This window comes from Leucoraja erinacea, chromosome 33 (assembly GCF_028641065.1).
Source record: "Leucoraja erinacea ecotype New England chromosome 33, Leri_hhj_1, whole genome shotgun sequence".
Lineage (NCBI taxonomy): Eukaryota > Metazoa > Chordata > Chondrichthyes > Rajiformes > Rajidae > Leucoraja > Leucoraja erinaceus.
In genome coordinates this window covers 15,647,918-15,667,423 of record NC_073409.1, presented here as the reverse complement: position 1 = coordinate 15,667,423, position 19,506 = coordinate 15,647,918, and the positions used below count along the sequence as shown (strand labels likewise).

Below are 19,506 nucleotides of genomic sequence, written 5' to 3'. Positions count from 1 at the left end.
GCTGGTTGGCGAGGACTCGATGGGCGAAGGGCCTGTTTCAGTGCTGTATCTCTAAACATTTGTGTGGCCATGTGGGAGCTGTACTTACACTTTTTACACAAGTTTTATGTGGAGAGTTGTATCCTATGGGGCAACAGGCTCAGTCGGTGGGATTAGACTATGTTCCTAACACCAGTCAAATGACCTTCTTTGTTGTAAAAATGTACATAATTCTGGTAGTGCTGTGTCTTTCACAAGGATTGTTCTTCTGAGGTCCTTTTTGTTCTCTCAGAAGAGATCACATGGAACTATTTTGGAGCTTTCCCTGGTGCCCTGGCTAAAACCACTCACTCACCAGGGAGATGCAAGGAACTGCAGATGCTGGAATCTTGAGAAGAACAAAAAAAGTGCTGGAGGAATTCAGCGGGTCAGGCAACATCCGTGGAGGGAATGGACAGTTAATGTTTCGGGACGGGATGCTTCTTCAGACGCGAGAAAGATCCCGACCCAAAACGTCATCTGTCCATTCCCTCCACAGATGCTGCCTGACCCGCTGAGTTCTTCCAGCACTTTTTTTTTGTGTGTTTCACTCGGTCACCAGAACAGACAGTCTGAACTTTATCAGATTGCTTTTGGGGGCTTTTGGGCAGGGTTCCCACATGTCGACTGCCACTGCACGCAAAAGGACCTCATTAGCAACAAAATACTTTGGAAGTCCTGAACTATATAAAGGCACAGCTTCCGTCAAAATAAGATACTGTGTCCCTTTGGGGAGAAATGTAATTTTAGTGGAGAAAGTTCCTCAGTACAACTTTGCCAGTTCCAACATTGCTAATGTTTTGGCATCAAAGGACTGTGTGCCTTTAACAATTTACAGCTAATATTTACGATATCCCTTCTGCTGTAATGATTTCCTCCAAGTGGCAATGTTAGAGAGTGTCAATGAGATAAACCACGGGCTGGGTGAAGTTAATCCCTTCAGAGAGTAAGTGCAGTGTCTAGTTTCCCCTCCTCTTCATCTCGTTGACATCACGGGCAGGCAGGGAGTCAGAAAGTGCCTGATACATTCCCTCGTTAGTCCCAGCCTCTTGCTGCTGAATGCAGATGCTGAGCTGCTGCTGGATGGAGGGGAAGCAGGGTGAGCGGAGGAAACGTGTGGCTGGCAGCTCCCAGACGCTGTTCCCCATGGAGTTCTCCCTGCCACCTCCTGTGACAGTGGCTCGCAGTTGAGAGAGTGAGAGACAGAGGGGGGGGGAGAGAGAGCGAGAGAGAGAGAGAAGGAGGGAAGGAGGGAGGGAGGGAGGGGAGGGGGAAGTCTCATCAAATATAGGTCGGTGACAGAGCAACTGCACAGACGTTTGGACGGTGAGCATTCCTGCACACATGGATCTGTACAGATGTGTCTTTGTTGGATGGCTCGTAACTCTGCTGCCAGGTGAGAGATGGGGAGAAGTTTTGTGGGGAGGGCACTCTGGTGGAGAGGGGGGAGGGGGGGGGGGGGGACAGTCTCTCTGCCAATTCACTGCTTTGTAGGTATAATAGGTTTGTCATGCAGCTGAAGAATGAGACCCGAGACCTGAGAGAACTTGTTAGTGGATAGAGTGAGAGAGAGAGCGAGGAGGAGAGAGAGAGAGATAGAGACACACACACACAGACAGACGCAAGGTTCTGATTAACCAGGCTTCCTATAGGGAAAGTGAAATGAACGGCCAAGTTATACAATGAAGAGGAAATGAAAAGAAAGTAGAAATCAACATTCAACTCTCTCTCTCTCTCTCGCTCTCTCTCTCCACTTCACTGTCACTCCCTCCCCTTCTCTCTAACTCTTGAAAATTGTCTGTTTATTCACTTCAACTTTGAAGTGGAATAAGAATTGAATTCAGCAAATTAGCTTGCTGTGTTGGGGGGGGGGACCAGAAACTGTGCGGTGTCTCCTGTCACTTTGCAGGCATGTGTATATGTGGCTACTGGAAGACAGTTCCAGGAGGTTGGGTTATGTTATTAAAATATGAGGTTTAGTTGGACCTCTTTAAAGCAACAGTCCCCGGCTTTTGTGTTTGGTTGCCACACTGATCACAACTTATAAAACCAGTACTGTTCAATCTGTGTTTTAGTTTCCTGTGGCTACATAAACACCATGTGAAACTCTGTAAATTGAACACTAGTTATATTCTTTTCGATCAAACCCAGAAAAAAAAAAAAATGCTTGTAGTTATGCCGTGGATTTTGAGACATCACAAAGCACTTTGCAGCCTGTGGAGGAGCTTTGAAGTGACATCACCGTTGCTACACGGGGAGCGCGGAAACCATTTTGGGTGGAATTAGCTCCAATGTGCAGTGACGTGATATTGAACCCGATAACGTAATATGGTAATATTAATAGAGAAATTAACATTAGCCAAGTAAAGTTTCACTGTGCGTCTGGAAACTTGTACCGTGTTATCCTTTGCGTTACGCTCACGAGGGCTGGCTGGTTTACGGTTGCATCCAAACGGGAACTTCTCTGACAAGGCGGCACTCTCTCGGTCTTCCAATGGAATAGTAGCCAGGGCTTCATGCTTGCCTTTGGCGTTATTGGGGCTGGTGGTGAGAATGTGGCTTTCTCAGCCTCTATTGAGGTCTCAGAGTGATGAAGCAGGATGCTAGAGCCCTTGTGCTGTATTGGGTGATCAGATGTGTTTGAGGTTGTTTGCAAGGAGTTTGGGAAGAGGAGGATGGGGACCCATCAAACTCATCACCCCTGCCCCTATTCACTCACCTTTGAACCTTCACAGTCCACAGGTAGACAGCTTACCTTGCTGGCTTGAAGAGTAGAATATGGAAGATGACCTTATATCACCACATCCATAGACTGCTATAGTGTAGTGAGTCATAGTCAGACAGGCCCTTCAGCCCAACTCATCCATGCTGACCAAGATGCCCCATCTATAACAGGCTGAAAAAGGGTTCCGACCTGAAACGTCACCGATTCCTGTTCTCTAGAGACGCTGCCTGACCCGCTGAGTTGCTCCAGCATTTTGTGTCTTATCCCCATCGAAGCTAATCCCACATTTGGCCCATATCCCTCTGAATCTTTCCTATCCATGTACCTGTCCAAATGTCTTTGGAAATGGTGTCATTATACCTGCCTCAACTACCTCCTGTGGCAGTTCATTCCATATACCCATCACCCACCCGTGTAATTGGTGCCCCTCAGGTTTGTATTAAATCTTCCCCTCGCACCGTAAACCGTTGTCCTCTGGTTTTGATCACCCTACCCTGGGTAAAGTGGTTTGGTTCCCCTATCTTGGAATTTAAGATGCAGAAGGCCACCATTTGGCACGTCAAGTCTGGGCGGGAAGTATCTAGAGCAGTGGTTCCCAACGTGGGGCGTACGCCCCACAGGGGGGCAATTTGATTTTTAAGGGGGGCAATTGAGCGTGACTGGAGGAGGTCTGGGTCCAAATTTTCGATTTTTATTTTTTTGGGATTTTCCATCAGGTAAAGATATGTAGTTTATGTTTCAGATGTTATTTTAAGTAAATAATTTTTTTGGGGTAAAAAAGGTCTAAATGTGTAGTTTTACACACATACCGCGATTGTCATCGCTCTTCATGCACGTCCACGAAGCGCGCGAGGTCATAAATAACCTTATTTTTGATTGGATTTAGACCTTGCGATCAAAGAGCTTTTGATAAGTTACCCTTATAATATCTATTTCCTCCGTTTTCTCTCAAGGGAAAGCAAGGGAGGGGCATCAGGGTTTTAGAGATGATTAGGTGGGGCATGGCCAAAAAAGGTTGGGAACCACTGATCTGGAAGCAGTTTAAAAAAAAATGTTCAAAGCCTGATGATGACAGGACCTTCCAATGGAGCATTGCAAAACCCACATCTTAAAGCACCGCTGAAACTTATGATAGGTGACAACAAACCACTCCCAGCTTAGCCAACTGTCAAAGTTCTGCAGAACTCTAAATGATACTTTCATACACATAATTGATTTTAAGTATGAAGCCAATCCAAAATAATTTTACCAATAACCTTTTTCTCGCCCTTGTCTTCTTCTTTGTAGTCTTCACTATTGTAATCTTCATTGAAATCATTGGGGTTGTGAATATTGTGCTGGGTTTAACATGCTGCAGGATTTAAGGGCCAAATCCCCAGCATAAGCATTGGGGAAACACAGCAAAACTGATCTCTGTCAGTGGTTCCATGAGGCAGCCATGTTCAGCACTCAATATCGTTTGGTGAACAGGGACCTCCACATTGGACTATGCATATACTGAAATCCAGGCAACATTTGCCGTGTAATAAAGGTCGCATTTTATCGAAGATGGACCCTAAAAGCTGGAGTAACTCAACGGGGCGGGCAACATCTCTGTTGAGAAGGAATGGGTGATGTTTCAGGTCAAGAACCTTCTTCAGACTGAAAGTCACGGAAAAGGGAAACAAAAGATATAGACGATGATGTAGGGAGATATAGAACAATGAATGAAAGAAATGCAAAAAAGTAACGATGATAAAGGAAACAGGCCATTGTTAACTGTTTTGTTGGGTGAAAATGAGAAGCTGGTGCAACTTGGGCTGTTGAGAGAGAGAGAGAGAGAGAGAGAGAGAGAGAGAGAGAGAGAGAGAGAGAGAGAGAGAGAGAGAGAGAGAGAGAGAGAGGGAATGCCGGGGCAACCTGAAGTGTGGGAAATCAATATTTGTACCACTGGGCTGTAAGCTGCCCAAGCAAATGATGAGAAGCTGGTCCTCCAATTTGTGTTTAGCCTCACTCTGACAATGGAGGAGACCTAGGACAGAAAGGTCAATGTGGGAATGGGAAGGAGAATTAAAGTGTTTAACAACCAGGAGATCAGGTAGGTCTTGGTGGACTGAGCGAAGGTGTTCAGCGAAACGATCGCCCTGTCTGCGTTTGGCCTCATTTTATCTCGGCCTTTTGCTGTTCCCAGCTGCTAACATCATCCTTTGATCACACACACCAAAGATAGTCAAGAGTGTTTTAATAGCCATATGTCGCAGACAGAACAATGAATTTTTTGCTGCACCAGCACAACTGACTATGTAAACATAATACTCTATAAACAATATAATAAAGTTCAGTGTATGTATAAAGGCACGTACACACAGAGAGTCACACAGAGAGTCACACAGAGACGCGCGCAGACACGCGGGCACACACACACACACACACACACACACACACACACACACACACACACACACACACACACACACACACACACACACACACACACACACACACACACACACACACACACACACACAAAGCCACAAAACCACAAAACCCCAAGTCTGTGAAGTTCACAGCTTATTTGCAGGTTGTAGTGTTTAATAGCTCGATGGTTATTGGGAAGAAACAGTTCTTGAACCTGATGTGACAGTTTTCAGCCCCATCAGCCAAAATGAGGACTCCGGTTACAATTCAGCCAAACATAACCAACGTGATGATGCAGCACTTTTGCCGTATAGTCTACAGGCTCATGCATTAAAAAATAGAATGTACCAGAGGATAGTGGCAGGAAGATGATGACCATTTTTCTTGTGAAGTGCGGAGTGACTCCGTGGGTCAGGCAGCATCCCTGGAGAACATGGATAGGTCAGACGCATCCCGACCTGAAATGTCAGCTATCCAGTTCTCCAGAGACGCTGCCTGACCCGGTGAGTTACTCCAGCACTTTGTGCCCTTTTGTATAATCTAGCCTCTGCAGTTCCTTGTTTCTACAGCTCCTCTACCTCTCTCAGTCCCAGGCAGGCCCAATTTGCCTGGATTATCTTATGTCGAATAGTGAAAGGCCTGGATAGATTGGATGTGGAGAGGATCCAATCTCCTAGTATGGGTGTCAGGGGTTATGGGGAATGGCAAGGGAATGGGGTTGATATATTAGCCATGATTGTATGACGGAGTAGACTTGATGGGCCAAATGGCTTAATTCTGCTCTTATGACATGAATCTTCTATGCTCTGTGAGATGTGAATCCATCAACTTCTGACGCTGAAGTGGCTATTGCCTTGTGAGAGCAGAACATCAGGAGATGTAACAAACTATCTGCCAACATTCAAACTCAATTTGTTTTGAAACTTGCTTCTACTAGCACAGACAAGATGGGCTGAATGGTGTCCTTCTGCATCTTTAAATGAATTAATTCCATAATAGTCCATGGATGTGACAGTACAACGAGACCATCTTCCCTTTTGCCGCCGGTTCCTTGACAGTCCGCGTGCGGGGGCACTCACTGTGGCTGTGCTCTGGAGGAAACGTTGTGGTATTGAGACCCCCATCATGGTCTCTGCGTGCATCACCCATCAGATTCCTCATTCACTGGGGAATTGTATCTGTGTTGAGTCACAGGATCTGGTGTGTTTGCCAAACACTTCAGTGGTTCAGCACTTGGCTTGATGTTGGCTCAGGCTGCCTAGCGTAGTGTGATTAATATCTCTAAATCATATTAAGGAATGAATCAGCGGTTTGCTTCCGAACGCTTTTATGGTACAGAAGCTGGGCATGCAATCCATTATGTGCGTGCTAGCCCTTTGCCAAAACAGTCCGACACCAGAGCCACTGTGACAACTATCTGTTGCATCCCTGCCTTGAGACTTGATCCCATTACCTTTAGCCTTCATAGAATGTTGTCTGGACTAGAGTGCTTGCATTACAAGTGAGAGTGAACAGGCTGGGACTATTTATCCTGGAGCATAGAAGGCTGAGGGCTGACCTGTGAAATTTAATAAAGTTATGAGGGGCATAGATAGCATCAGTGCTTTTAGTGTGGACAACATATGCAGCGCTTTTGACTGCGGTACATCAATCTAGTTTTCTGACTTCTTAGAGACTTGTCGACATGTGTTATCACAAAAAAAATTAACTGAATAGGATAGTCACCATATTTCTTCCAGTGTAGGGGACCTTACAGGTCAGGTCGGGGGGGGGGGGAGTTCCCCACGCCACGGGCACCATGTAATCCCGTGCTACCTGCTCCATGGTTGGATAGTTGGCGACTAAACCGTCTCCCCCACCTGGTTTGCCAGGTGAGGAGGGGGCTGTGGACACCCAGCAGGACCAAAAACAAGACCTGTCAAAGGGCGGATGAGCTTCTAGCGAGCCAACTTCAGTAGACGGTGCGATCACTGTCGTACATAGCATTGTAAGGCTATGATGTTTTCAAAGGCGATGATGATGATGATGGAGTCTAAAATTAGAGGGCATCACTTTAAGGTGAGATATAAAGGAGATCTGAGGGAGAGTTTTTTCACAGAGAGGGTGATGCATGAATGGATCGAGCTGCCAGAGGATAGAGCTGAGGCAGATTACAATTACAATGTTTAAAAGACATTTGGACAGATACGTGGATAGGAAAGGTTTGGAGGGATATGGGCCAAATATAGGGACATGGGATTAATGTAGAAAGGTATTTTGGTCAGCATCTAAAGGGATGGTTTCTTTGCTTAATGACTCTCTGAATAGAATAGAATTGAATAGAATATTTATTACATGTCATTTGAACCTCAGTGAGGCTCAAACGAAACTTAGTTTCCACAGCCATACAACCAGAGACAATTCCTACAAGACACACACCAACACAATTCATGTTACACAAACATCCATCACAGTGAATCTCCTCTTCACTGTGATGGAAGGCAAAGTCTTTCTCTCCCCTGCACCATTTTTCTCCCAATGTTGAAGCCCCAGGCGGGCGATGGTAAGTCCCACGGCCATTTTAGGCCGCGCCGGGCGATGTACGATCCCGCTCCCGGCCTAAAAGTCATGACGTTGGAGCCCCCGGCGGGCACTGGAATGTCTCGCGGTCATTGAAGCTGCGCCGAGCGATGTACGGCACCACTCCGGGTCGTTCCAACCCCCCGACACGGGCTGGAGATGTCCGGGAGCTCCGGAAAGCGTTCTCTCACCCGGACCCGCGAGCTCCAGATGTTCCAGTCCACTGGACCTGCGGCTGCAGCTGGAGCCTCCGAGCTCTGGGGTCGAGCCGCAGCAGTGCGCCACCACCGCTCCCCACGCTCCGAGGCCGGCCAGCCCCACGATGGTAAGTCCGCAGCTCCGTGACTGGAGCCCCCAGGTCGTTCCGGTTGGAGGCTGCTCCACAGTGCTAGGCCCCAACGACAATGGAGACCCGACAGGGAAAAGGTCGGGTCTCCCGTGCAGGGTAGAGATTTTTTTTAAGTTTCCCCCTCCCCCCCCCATATACACAGTTAAAAACACTATTAAAAACTATCACAACTACATTTAACTAGACAAAAAAAAAAAGAGACAGACAGGCTGAAGGGGCTGCAGCAACAGTGTCGCCACACCCAAAGCAATGGTCCATAGATGCTACTGCACCCGCTGAGTTTCTCCAGCATTTTTGTCCACACAGGTACATGGATAGGATAGGTTTAGAGGAATAGGGGCCAAACGCACGCAGGTGGGACTGGTGTAGATGGGACATGTTGGTCGGTGTGGCCGGTGGGTCTGCTTCAATGCTGTGAGACTCTATTTGTTCAATCGACCCTCGGATCGCATCCTCCTGAGAAAGAGCAGCGGCTTCAGCCACCGGGCCCACACCAGGAGATCCCTGCACCCCCGCTGACTCCCAGCCCTTGCCTGCCGATCCTCGGCATCTCCATTCATAGCTGGAGGTAGATGTGTCCAGTGGTGAGCGGGGGGCGGGTGGTCGCGAGCGGTGCCTCTAACCAGCGGCCCTCCCTCTAACCAGCCCCTCAACAAGGTCCAATGTCCACACTCCTCCTCGGCTCGTGAAGCACTGGGCGCGTGTGCTGCATCTGAAAGCGTTTACACATTGGTTGAGCGCTCCCTCGGGTTGCTCCCTACAAACACGTAGGAATTCAGAGCAGTCCGTTGTGTAAATTCTCGAAGACTGAGGAGCATTGAGTAACCAGGCTGCCTGCCACTGTAAACAGAATGCTACATTTGGAGTCGATCCAAGTTCTATGTGAGAAACTACCTCCAGGGCTGGTCCACTGTGGGTCGCTAATCTGACAAGCTCACGCCCCCCCCCAACTTGTGGCGCAGTGCGGACTCTTCCAGTCAAACTCGCATTTTCCCAGAGCACGTTTTGTACAAGGTGTTAGTGCAAGGGTTGCCATGCCGACAATCTGCAATATTCCTGAGCAACAGGTCGATGCCTCTTCACCATGAGGAATGATGCCCAGCTGAAACCCTGGGTGTCACGTGCAGGGAAGGCTGGGCTCCGAGGCTTGGATCTCGACGTTGGGTTGACTGAAGCATATTGCAACCAATGGTGCCTTCATGAACATAGGAGAACCCGGCGTGGGGGAACTGCCGTGGGAAGGAAGGAAGACCTGGCGAGGGTGAACAGTCGGGAGAGAGGGGGGGCAGAGAACAAAGGAGGGCCCGATGTGGGGACCACCATAGGGAGTGGGCGGGGAGAGAACAAAGGTGGACCTGGCGTGGGATACTTGTAACATTGTCAGCGTCCTTTATGTGGTGACTATTTGCATACCTTGGGTTTGCAAGTAAAGAATTTCACTGTAACTTGTCACATGTGATACTAAGGAATTCGGTAACCTCTAGACATAAACTCTTTGTACGTCAATTTGTTTCGATAAAAATTGTAAATTGTCCCTCTTGTGTAGGTTAGCGTTAGTGTACGGGGTGATCGCTGGTCGGTACGGACTTGGTGGGCCGAAGGGCCTGTTTCAGATTCAGATTCAGATTCAATTTTAATTGTCATTGTCAGTGTACAGTACAGAGACAACGAAATGCATTTAGCATCTCCCTGGAAGAGCGACATAGCAAATGATTTGAATAAATAATAATAAGTGTCCGGGGGGGGGTGGTGATTGGCAGTCACCGAGGTACGTTGTTGAGTAGAGTGACAGCCGCCGGGAAGAAGCTGTTCCTTGACCTGCTGGTTCGGCAACGGAGAGACCTGTAGCGCCTCCCGGATGGTAGGAGGGTAAACAGTCCATGGTTGGGGTGAGAGCAGCCCTTGGCGATGCTGAGCGCCCTCCGCAGACAACGCTTGCTTTGGACAGACTCAATGGAGGGGAGCGAGGAACCGGTGATGCGTTTCCATGCAGTATCTCCAAATGATATAAAGTAAATCACCACCCACCCTCACCACCCCCCACCCAGCAACCTCCACCAAAACCCTTCTATCTTCCTTTAAGATGCCTTTCATCTGTTACGTTATCGCAACTGATAGTTTGGTGTCAAGGTTGGGGATACTGGTTACATCCAAAGTTTCTTTGAATACAAGCGTTGGTGAGAACACTCGTGGGTCACTTTCTTCCCCTCTCCCCATCCTGGATTTAGGCACACTGCCCAGAAATGATGTTTAGTTTAGTTTAGCTTAATGTTTTTGTGTCGTGGAATTTTTCTTTAAACCGAGTTCAAATGGGATGAAATTTTTGCCTATAAACACTTCGCATGCTGGGGATGAATTATATTGAGACTTTAATTGGCTGTGCAAAAATATAAAACGATCCAGTCTAATGTGAAAGGGATGTGGTGTAGGGACTGTGATCGGATATTTACTAAAAGTACTGTCGGCAGCTTGGTACATCTTATTCCAATTTCGGTATTTGTTGTAACGTTCATAGCAGCCTTGGAAGTAAGTGGTGTAGAAAGATGCTGATATATACCGAAGATAGACCAAAACATGAGGTGCTGTTCCTCCATTTTTCATCTACAGGCAAATTTTGCTCAGGCACCTCACATTTGGCTATGGCTCCTTATAACCCAGTGGTATGTACGTTGAATTCTCTAATTTCAAGTGATCCCTACATTCCCTCCCTCCATGCTCTTCCCCACCCTACTTGTCCTACTAGATCCACTATTCGCTTCCTTGTATCCCTTCGTTATCACCTCTTTTCCAGACAACAATGGGCCATTATGGCTCCACCTCTCGTTGGTCGTCTTTTGCTGGCCCTGCTTTGTTCCGGTCTTTTCGTACCTCCAGTTCCCTCGCCTCTACTTTCAGTCTGAATAGGGATCCCAACCCGAAACATCACCCATCCCTTTTCTCCAGAGATGCTGTTACAGAGATAGGTTGAATAAGTTAGGTCTTTATTCTCTGGAGCGCAGAAGGTTAAGGGGGGACCTGATAGAGGTCTTTAAAATGATGAGAGAGATAGACAGAGTTGATGTGGACAAGCTTTTCCCTTTGAGAATAGGGAAGATTCAAACAAGAGGACATGACTTCAGAATTAAGGGACAGAAGTTTAGGGGTAACATGAGGGGGAACTTCTTTACTCAGAGAGTGGTAGCGGTGTGGAATGAGCTTCCAGTGGAAGTGGTGGAGGCAGGTTCATTGGTATCATTTAAAAATAAATTGGATAGGCATATGGATGAGAAGGGAATGGAGGGTTATGGTATGAGTGCAGGCAGGTGGGACTAAGAGGGAAAAAAAAAATTTGTTCGGCACGGACTTGTAGGGCCGAGATGGCCTGTTTCCGTGCTGTAATTGTTATATGGTTATATGGTTATATGCTGCCTGACCCGCTGAGTTACTCCAGCACCTTGTGTATATCTTTGGAAGCAAGAGGGCCTGATTGAGACTGCCTTTTCTTGCCTCACAAAGAGGTGAACTTGATTCTGTCTGCTTTCTATTTGTTGTTGCACACATTGTATCGATTGTTTACTCTGAGTTTAATGCGAACTAGGAATTGCATCGTACCCTGCTGTGTCTTACGATAAACTGGCCTGAAACTAAGCCAACAGAATACATTTGAAGTGCAGCTGTCATTGCAGTTTCAGGGAACATGGCAGCCCAACTAGTTTATGCACAGCAAGCTCCGACAACTTACAAGATGTTAATCTACAATGGGAGGCGTAAGGAACTGCAGATAGAGTCAAACAAAATGGAAACAGGCCCAGCTTACCCACATCAACCAACATCCCCCATCTACGCTAGTCCCACCTGCCTGCAACGTTGCCCATTTATCCCTCCATAAACCTGTGCCTATCCAGTTTCTCCCTTTTCTGTCTACAATCGATTCCTCCAGCATCTGCAGTTCCCTCTTAAACTCCCTCTAAACCTGTCCTATCCACTTATCCTATCTATAATCCCTGCCTCAACTACCTCCTCTGGCAGCTCATTCCATGCACCCACCACCTTTATTCAGATAAAATGTGTCGGAAAGAAATGCAGATGCCGGTTTAAATCGAAGATAGACACAAAATGCTGGAGTAACTCAGCGGGACAGGCAGCATCTCTGGAGAGAAGGAATGGGTGACGTTTCGGGTCGAGACCCTTCTTCACCCATTCCATCTCTCTAGAGATGCTGTCTGTCCCGCTGAGTTGCTCCAGCACTTTGTATCTACCCTTGTTCAGATGCCACTGTGGAATTGTTACTCCCAGAGAATTGGGTTCTATCCTGACCTTTGGACCTCTGTGTAGAGTTTGCATGTTGTCGTATTAATGCCTGAAATTTGTCTAAAAGACACATTTGCTGGAATTTTGAGCAAAAATTAAAAAAATAGTGCTGGAACTTTCTTCTATTAATGTCATGTACACCAAGTTACAGTCAGTGCATCCAAATGTAAGTTTTGACTTGTAACTTGGTATAAGATGACAATAACAAATCAATACCAGTACGTACTAAAATCCACACTGACTGCATTTAGTGCTGAGAGTGTGACATGTTTGTACTGTTTTGAATATAGAAATAGAAACTGCAGGTGCTGGTTTCCTGTTGGGAATGCCTTCTTTCCAAATCATCGCACACCTACCTTACCAAAGACATGCCATTATCCTGAGGTGACGATGAGATTTCCATTATTTATCCCCCAGATGACAATGCCAAATCGGGTTAATTAGTCATTAACAGGTTTCTCTGTTGGGATCTTGCTGTGCACAAACAGGCTGCCACATTTCCTACATTGTAACGATGAGTACAGTTCAAGATCACTTTCTGGGTTGTAAAGAAGCTACATTAAAGGCCCACGTTCGTACTACACGTCAGCCCATTGCATTTAGAAAGAGTGGCCTATCTTGCTCCACTATAGGATCTTTGGCACAGAGTGTTACATTCTCCCCGTGCCTGTGTGTGTGTGTGTGTGTGACTTTCTCTCAATATCTGTTTCTGTTCCAAAATATGAATCCGTATGTTTGTCTCCAATTTTGTGTGTGTCTCTTTGTGTTTCCCCAGGTATATCTGTGTCTGCTTATTTGTGTGTGCGTGCACATGTGCGCGCGTGCGTGCGTGCACATGTGCGTGTGTGCGTACGCATGTATGTACGTGTGCGGGTGTGGCTAAGATACATGGCATCATTTCTCTCCATTGATCAAACTCGTCAGTGTCCTCAGAAATTAATTAATAGCCACTTCAGGAGCTGATAATTAGTCAGCAGCAAACCTGAATGGATTCTAAGTCCTAGGAATATGATGGTTTGATTGAGAGTTTTTTGATTTGTCATTTGAGTGTTGTAAATGGGATTTAATTCCTCCCTAACGCTCTATTTGATTTGATTTAAAATTCTTTGAATACTCAGCTGTTAATCTTCCCACTCAGTCTATGACAGCTTCTTGGTATTAACTCACTATGTGTCTAGTCAGTGCATTGCTAAAAATGTCAACATTTATGATAACTGGAAGGGTAGGAAATCTACTGCAATCAACACAAGCCTTGTGCATCTCTGTGTGTGGTGTGCCAATTCCTCATGGCCACAACTGCCCTTAATTTGGCATTGATTGTCCGAGGTCCCATGGAACCATGGACCAATGCAAAGAGGAAAGAGGCCACAGCCCTTTGGGACAATGCCAATTCTCTCAACACAGTCAGTCTCTTTCCAACTCCCGACATTGTAATCTTCCTTTCCAAATATTGATCCAGTGTTCTTCACTATTGAATCAGTTCATGGTGCTTTCAGGCAATGTTGTGAAGTGGTTTCCCCTTGTGTTTATGCTGGTTCTTTTTTTTTTTGCCGGGGATCTGAACTCAATGCTCTCTGGTGCTTCCGCCTTCAGTCTCTGCCTTTTTCTCTCGATCTGCTTAAGTTTCCGGTGCTTCTAGGGCAGCACAATAGAACAGCGGTAGAGTTGCTACTTCACAGCGCCAGAGACCCGGGTTCGATCCTGATTACGGGCACTGTCTGTACGGGGTTTGTACATTCTCCCTGTGAGCACGTAGGTTTTTTCCAAGTGCTCTGGTTTTCTCCCACACTTCAAAGATGTGTGGGTTTGTAGGTTAATTGGCTTCTGTAAAATTGTCCCTAGTGTGTTGGATGGAACTAGTGTATGGGGTGATCACAGGTAGGGCGTGGACTTGGAGGGCTGAAGATCCTGTTTCCGCGCTGTATCTCTAAAGTCAAAAGCAACTTCAAAGTTTGGGGCTGAAGAGCAGTATATCGGGTGGAAGAACTGGTGTGAGGAAAAGCTAGTTCTACATCATACAGACCCGGCCTGATGTGATGGAATCAGATACTGACTCTGAGAGACCAACGTTACCTCAGAGGGAGCTAGGATGAATAATCATCGCGGTAAGTTATCCCATTACCTGTGGCAACCACACAGACATTGGCTAAATGCTTTCACAACGAGGGGGAAATAATGCAAAAATGGTTTTGGAATGCACAAAGAAGAAAGGGAAATAAAATCAACTGATTGAATGAGGGAAACAGGAGAGCCGGGGAGATGATTGACCTGACTTCAGTAAAGTGATCGCACTGTGCAATTCAGTAAGGTTGGCAAGGTACTGCATTGTGGAATGGAGATTTGTTTTTTCTAGTTTAGATTTGGATTGGAGTGCTGTCTATTTGGCCAGACTCCAGCCACCAAGTCACTACTTCAGTTAACTCGGCACATTTGTGGCAATCTGGCTGCCTCTCTCCCAAAAGGAACGAGGACATTGCTTTCCCTTAACCCTGTCAGGTCGGATCAACAAGCAGACCATTGAGGTGCCAAGGAATCAGCTTTCACACAAGCCATCTTTTCTCTTTAACTGAGCTGACAGCTTCTTAATGGAAGAGAGGGGACGGCAGGAAGCCAGGAGATGGATGGATGGTGGAAGGTAGGATTTCTTTAAGCAACTGTGCAGGCTTGCCAACTGAATAAGCTTGCATTCCTTTAAGCTTTAAGCTGGAGAACTGCAGCCTGTAAATGTATAGCTATTATCCTATTCCACCCTTTCTCCTTTGGCCATCGCAATGAATGCAGAGAAATGCATGCCAGGTCCACAACCCAAATCCTACTGCGACAAACAGCAGCATAGTTGCATAGCGGTAGAGCAGCTGCCTTACAGTGCCAGAGACCCAGGTTCAATTCTAACTACGAATATTGTACATTCATTGTATGTTATTCCTGTGACTGCGTGGGTTTTCTCTGGGTGTTCTGGTTCCACCCAAATTCCAAAGACATACAGGTTTGTACATTAATTAGCTTTGGTGAAGTTGCAAACTGTCCCTAGTTTGTAGGTAATGTGTAAGTGTACGGGATGATTGCGGTTGGCGTGGACTCGGTGGGTCGAAGGGCCTGTTTTTGTGCTGTATCACTAAAGTCAAAAGTCAAAGGAACGCTCCAGTCCTCCTCTTGTGCATCACCAGGGTCTTATTTACTAATTGTGCATTTTTCTACTAGTGTCTTTTTTTTTTTGCACAATCTTTTACTTTTCACTGTCTTGTAGAACGTGAGCAATTTAGGCTTTTGTGTTGCCTGTGTGTTTGCAGTGGTGCTGCAAGTAAGTGTTCCATTGTACCTTTTCCTCACCAGACTGTGCATATGACAATAAACTCAACGTGACTTGACTTCCCAATATTCCCCTCTGTCACTCCGTCCCGACACCATTCAGCAAACTGTTCCTTGTGTCAATTTCAATGGTCTGCTCGTCACTTGTCCAATGTTCTCGTTCTGGATTGTGGTCATTATCATCAGAATGCTGGGAACGGCTGCCAGCCATATTAACACCTAGTATCGGAGAATTGAACATGTTGGTTCCCAAAACAACGAGCAAGTGGTGTTGGGAAGATGTCCAGCTCCATCACAAAGAGGTTGGAAAGATTTTACAAAGTCTATCGGGGGGATCCATCGGATGCTGTACAAATGGTGCTTGGTTATGAACAGTACTGGCAGCTAAAGGCATGTGTTTATTGCAGTGCCTTGCACATCCCTATCGGAGCATCTTAACGTGCTTTATAGTCTATCAAAGCTTTACAACTGTGACTAAAGTGTAGTACAGAACAGCCAATTTGCTACATTGCTGCTTGCGAATGACCAGTTAAAATCGACTTTATTAATGAGCAATAAAAGATAAATTTTAACCAGCACATCTTGGCTTAACTTCTTGTGATACAACTTTGGAATTGTTTGCGTCCTCTTGTGAGAGTTGGCAAGTCCTCAGCTGACGGCCTCTTCCAGAAGGCAGCACCACTGGCAAGGCAGCATTTCCCTTGTGCTGGCTTCAAAGATGGGATATGAACCCATAACCTTCTGCTTCCAAGCGAAATAGCTGCGATCCAAGCCATGGATGCCAACAGGTCAATAGCTCGGCTTTAAGGCATAGAGTGTTGAGGAATCAGTAACCGAATATCAGCGATCAAGTTGGGAAAGGGACCAAGTTGTTCTGGATGGGAAATGAACGAACTGCAAAGAGAACTGCTGGAAGGGTGGTGGAGCCAGGTACTCTCACAGCATGTGAAACATGTTTAGCTGAGCACTTGAAACACCATGGCAGAGAAGGCTGTGGGCCAAGTGTCACAGAGTCATACAACATGGAAACGGGCCTTTCCGCCTAATTTGTCCAGAAGGCAGGAGAATGGAGTTGAGAGGGAAAGGTAGATCAGCCATGATTGAATGGTAGAATTGACGGGCTGAATGGCCTAATTCTGCTCCTGTGCCTTGCGCACATATGATCTTATGCCATTTGTCGGACAGTTCACAAGTCGGCAATCAGCCCACACGGCAGACGATGCCTGTATTTCCACGGCAACCAACACCAGTCTGCTCACCAGTCTCCCAAACCCTCGCTTGTACCTACAGTACGTACAGGCTACACATACGTCTGGTGTTCGTAAACTGGGGAGGACCTGAATTGGGGATGGCAACGCAGTTCAGCTTTGGAAAGGCAGTGGGTTCAACCTGTCCCTCTGTTTATATAAGATGATGGTTGTTGAAGGAACAGGTACACTGTGGAGTCTGTGATTATGTCGGTTGGCAGCAGTTGCAGACTCCCCATTGTTTAATGGGAGGGAAGTCCATCTCTTCAAAGGGAGCCAAGTCCCAGTACAATGGCAGAGGGAGATGAGTGTAAATACTGATCTTATATCTGAGGAGGGTGTTATCTAGGGATTACAAGAGGAGACGGTGAGTCATTGATGACTCAAAGTAATTGTCCAGCGCTATTTTAATGAAACTTTCGCTTTTAAAAATAGCTGTACGACAAAGAAAGTGATTAAATGTGTTGCATTAAAGGAACTGCAGATGCTGATTTCAACACAGAAAAACTGCAGTATCTCGACAGGTCAGGCAGAAAATGAATAGGTGAAGTTCCGGGTTGAGACCCTTCTTCAGACAGAGATTCAGGGAAAGGGAAACGAGAGATACAGCCGGTGATATTAGAGACAATGAATGAAAGATATGCAAAAGGTAATGATGATCAAGGAGAGGTGGAGCCACAATGGTCTATTGTTGTCTGTGCGAGGTGATAACGAGTTATACAGACAGTGAAATTCAACCAGACGATAGTGAAACTAGTGCAACTAGGGTGGGGGAGGGGCGGAGAGAGAGAGGGGGTGCAAGGGTTACTTGAAGTTGGAGACATCAATGCTCATACTGCCGAAAGTGAGGCGCTGTTAACTATATTCATTCCAGTGTCACGGATTCAGTTTCCAATGATGAGAAGCCCAGGCAAACATTACCTCACATATTCTGTTCCTTTGATGAGCCTCCTTCACTCAATAAGCAATCTCCCCTCATTCAGAATCCTCGATGTCTGCGAATAGCTGTCAGTGGATGATTGTGTTCAGGTTGCAGAGGGATTTAAAGCACTCCAGGTTTTAAAGTGCAGCTTTCCCATCGACATCTGCGTTTCAAGTTATTGGGGGATACATTTCTACAGCAGCAAAAGACTTCATAGAACCTAGAATTTGATCCCAACCAGTTGCCAGAGTCTTTAGCCTTGTGGTAACTTTCTACTTAAGAAGGGTCTCGACCCAAAACGTCACCTGTTCCTTCGCTCCATAAATGCTGCCTCACCCGCTGAGTTTCTCCAGCATAGAAACATAGAAAATAGGTGCAGGAGTAGGTGATTCGGCCCTTCGAGCCGGCACCGCCATTCAATATGATTATGGCTGATCATCCAACTCGGTATCCTGTACCTGCCTTCTCTCCATACCCCCTGATACCTTTAGCCACAAGGGCCACATCTAACATTTTTGTCTACCTTCTACTTCCTGTCAACATCCTGCTGTTGGTATCCCTATGTGCTGCCATTATCCCATTCCCAATCCAGCCTGGATCCCACCTTATGCCTCACTTACACCCACAACACCGTCTAGTTTTAAACTTGGCAAGAGATTATCCGATCAGTTCACGTGCTTGTGAGTTGTTCTCGACGGTGATAAAGAACTGTTCCGAATGGTGAATACTAATTGTTTGCCTTCTTGCATCCAATAGTTCCATGTGACTCATTCAACATTGACACCAAATGGCCACGAATCATCAAGGGGTCGGCAGAAGCACAGTTTGGTTACACCGTGCAGCAGCATGAAGCCAGCGGGCAGAAGTGGTAAGATCCGTAAAAACATCTTTCAGTTGATTTGTGAAGTCTACTGTGAGTTCTTGAGCACTGTGGGTTATCAGGTTATATGGGGCAGCACAGCGGTGCAGTTGCCTGTCACATCGCCAAAGATGCGGGTTCGATCCTGACCTCGGGTGCTGCCGGTGTGGAGTTCACAAGTTCTCCCTCTTACCGCGTGGGTTTCCGCCGGGTGTTCCAGTCTCCACACCCCAAAGATTGGTCCTAGTAAGCCAAGAGTGGATTAGAGAGTGGGATAGCATAGAAACAGTGGGAATTGTAGATCAATGGTTGGCCTGGATGATGGGCCGAAGAGCCTGTTTCCATGCTCTATCTCTAATCTTAAAATACAGGGACTTCCACTGATTAGAAATGAAGTGGTAACTTGGCTTGGCAGGCTGCAACTGAAGGTTGCTTTGTTGGAGAAATGTTGATCTTGAATGTTTGGCAGGTTCTAATTCCCTTGTTTTTGACCGTTGATGAAGATTAAATCCAACCTTTCTGTCCTGGGCCTCCCCCATGGCCAGAGTGAGCACCACCGGAAATTGGAGGAGCAGCGCCTCATATTCCGCTTGGGCAGTCTGCACCCCAGCGACTTGAACATTGAATTCTACAATTTCCGGTAGCACTTGCTGTCTCCTCCCCTTTCCAGCTCCCCCTCAGCCCTCTGGCTCCTCCTCTTCTTTTCTTCTCCCGCCCCCCCCACCCTGCATCTGTCTGAAGAAGGGTTTCGGCCCGAAACGTTGCCTATTTTCGTCCGCTCCATAGATGCTGCCGCACCCGCTGAGTTTCTCCAGCACTTTTGTCTACCTT

The 19,506-nt window shown here is 46.6% G+C and overlaps 1 protein-coding gene across 1 annotated transcript in view; it reads left to right on the top strand.

Moving 5' to 3' along the window:
- Positions 1–1,303: 1,303 nt before the first annotated feature.
- The window catches only part of itga11a (integrin, alpha 11a), a 124,741-nt gene continuing 106,538 nt past the window's right edge, over positions 1,304–19,506 (top strand). The window contains exons 1-2 of the mRNA XM_055661444.1: positions 1,304–1,414; positions 18,573–18,684. Coding sequence (XP_055517419.1) covers positions 1,363–1,414; positions 18,573–18,684 — 164 coding nt within the window. The 5' untranslated portion in view covers positions 1,304–1,362. The remainder of the gene's footprint in view (positions 1,415–18,572; positions 18,685–19,506) is intronic.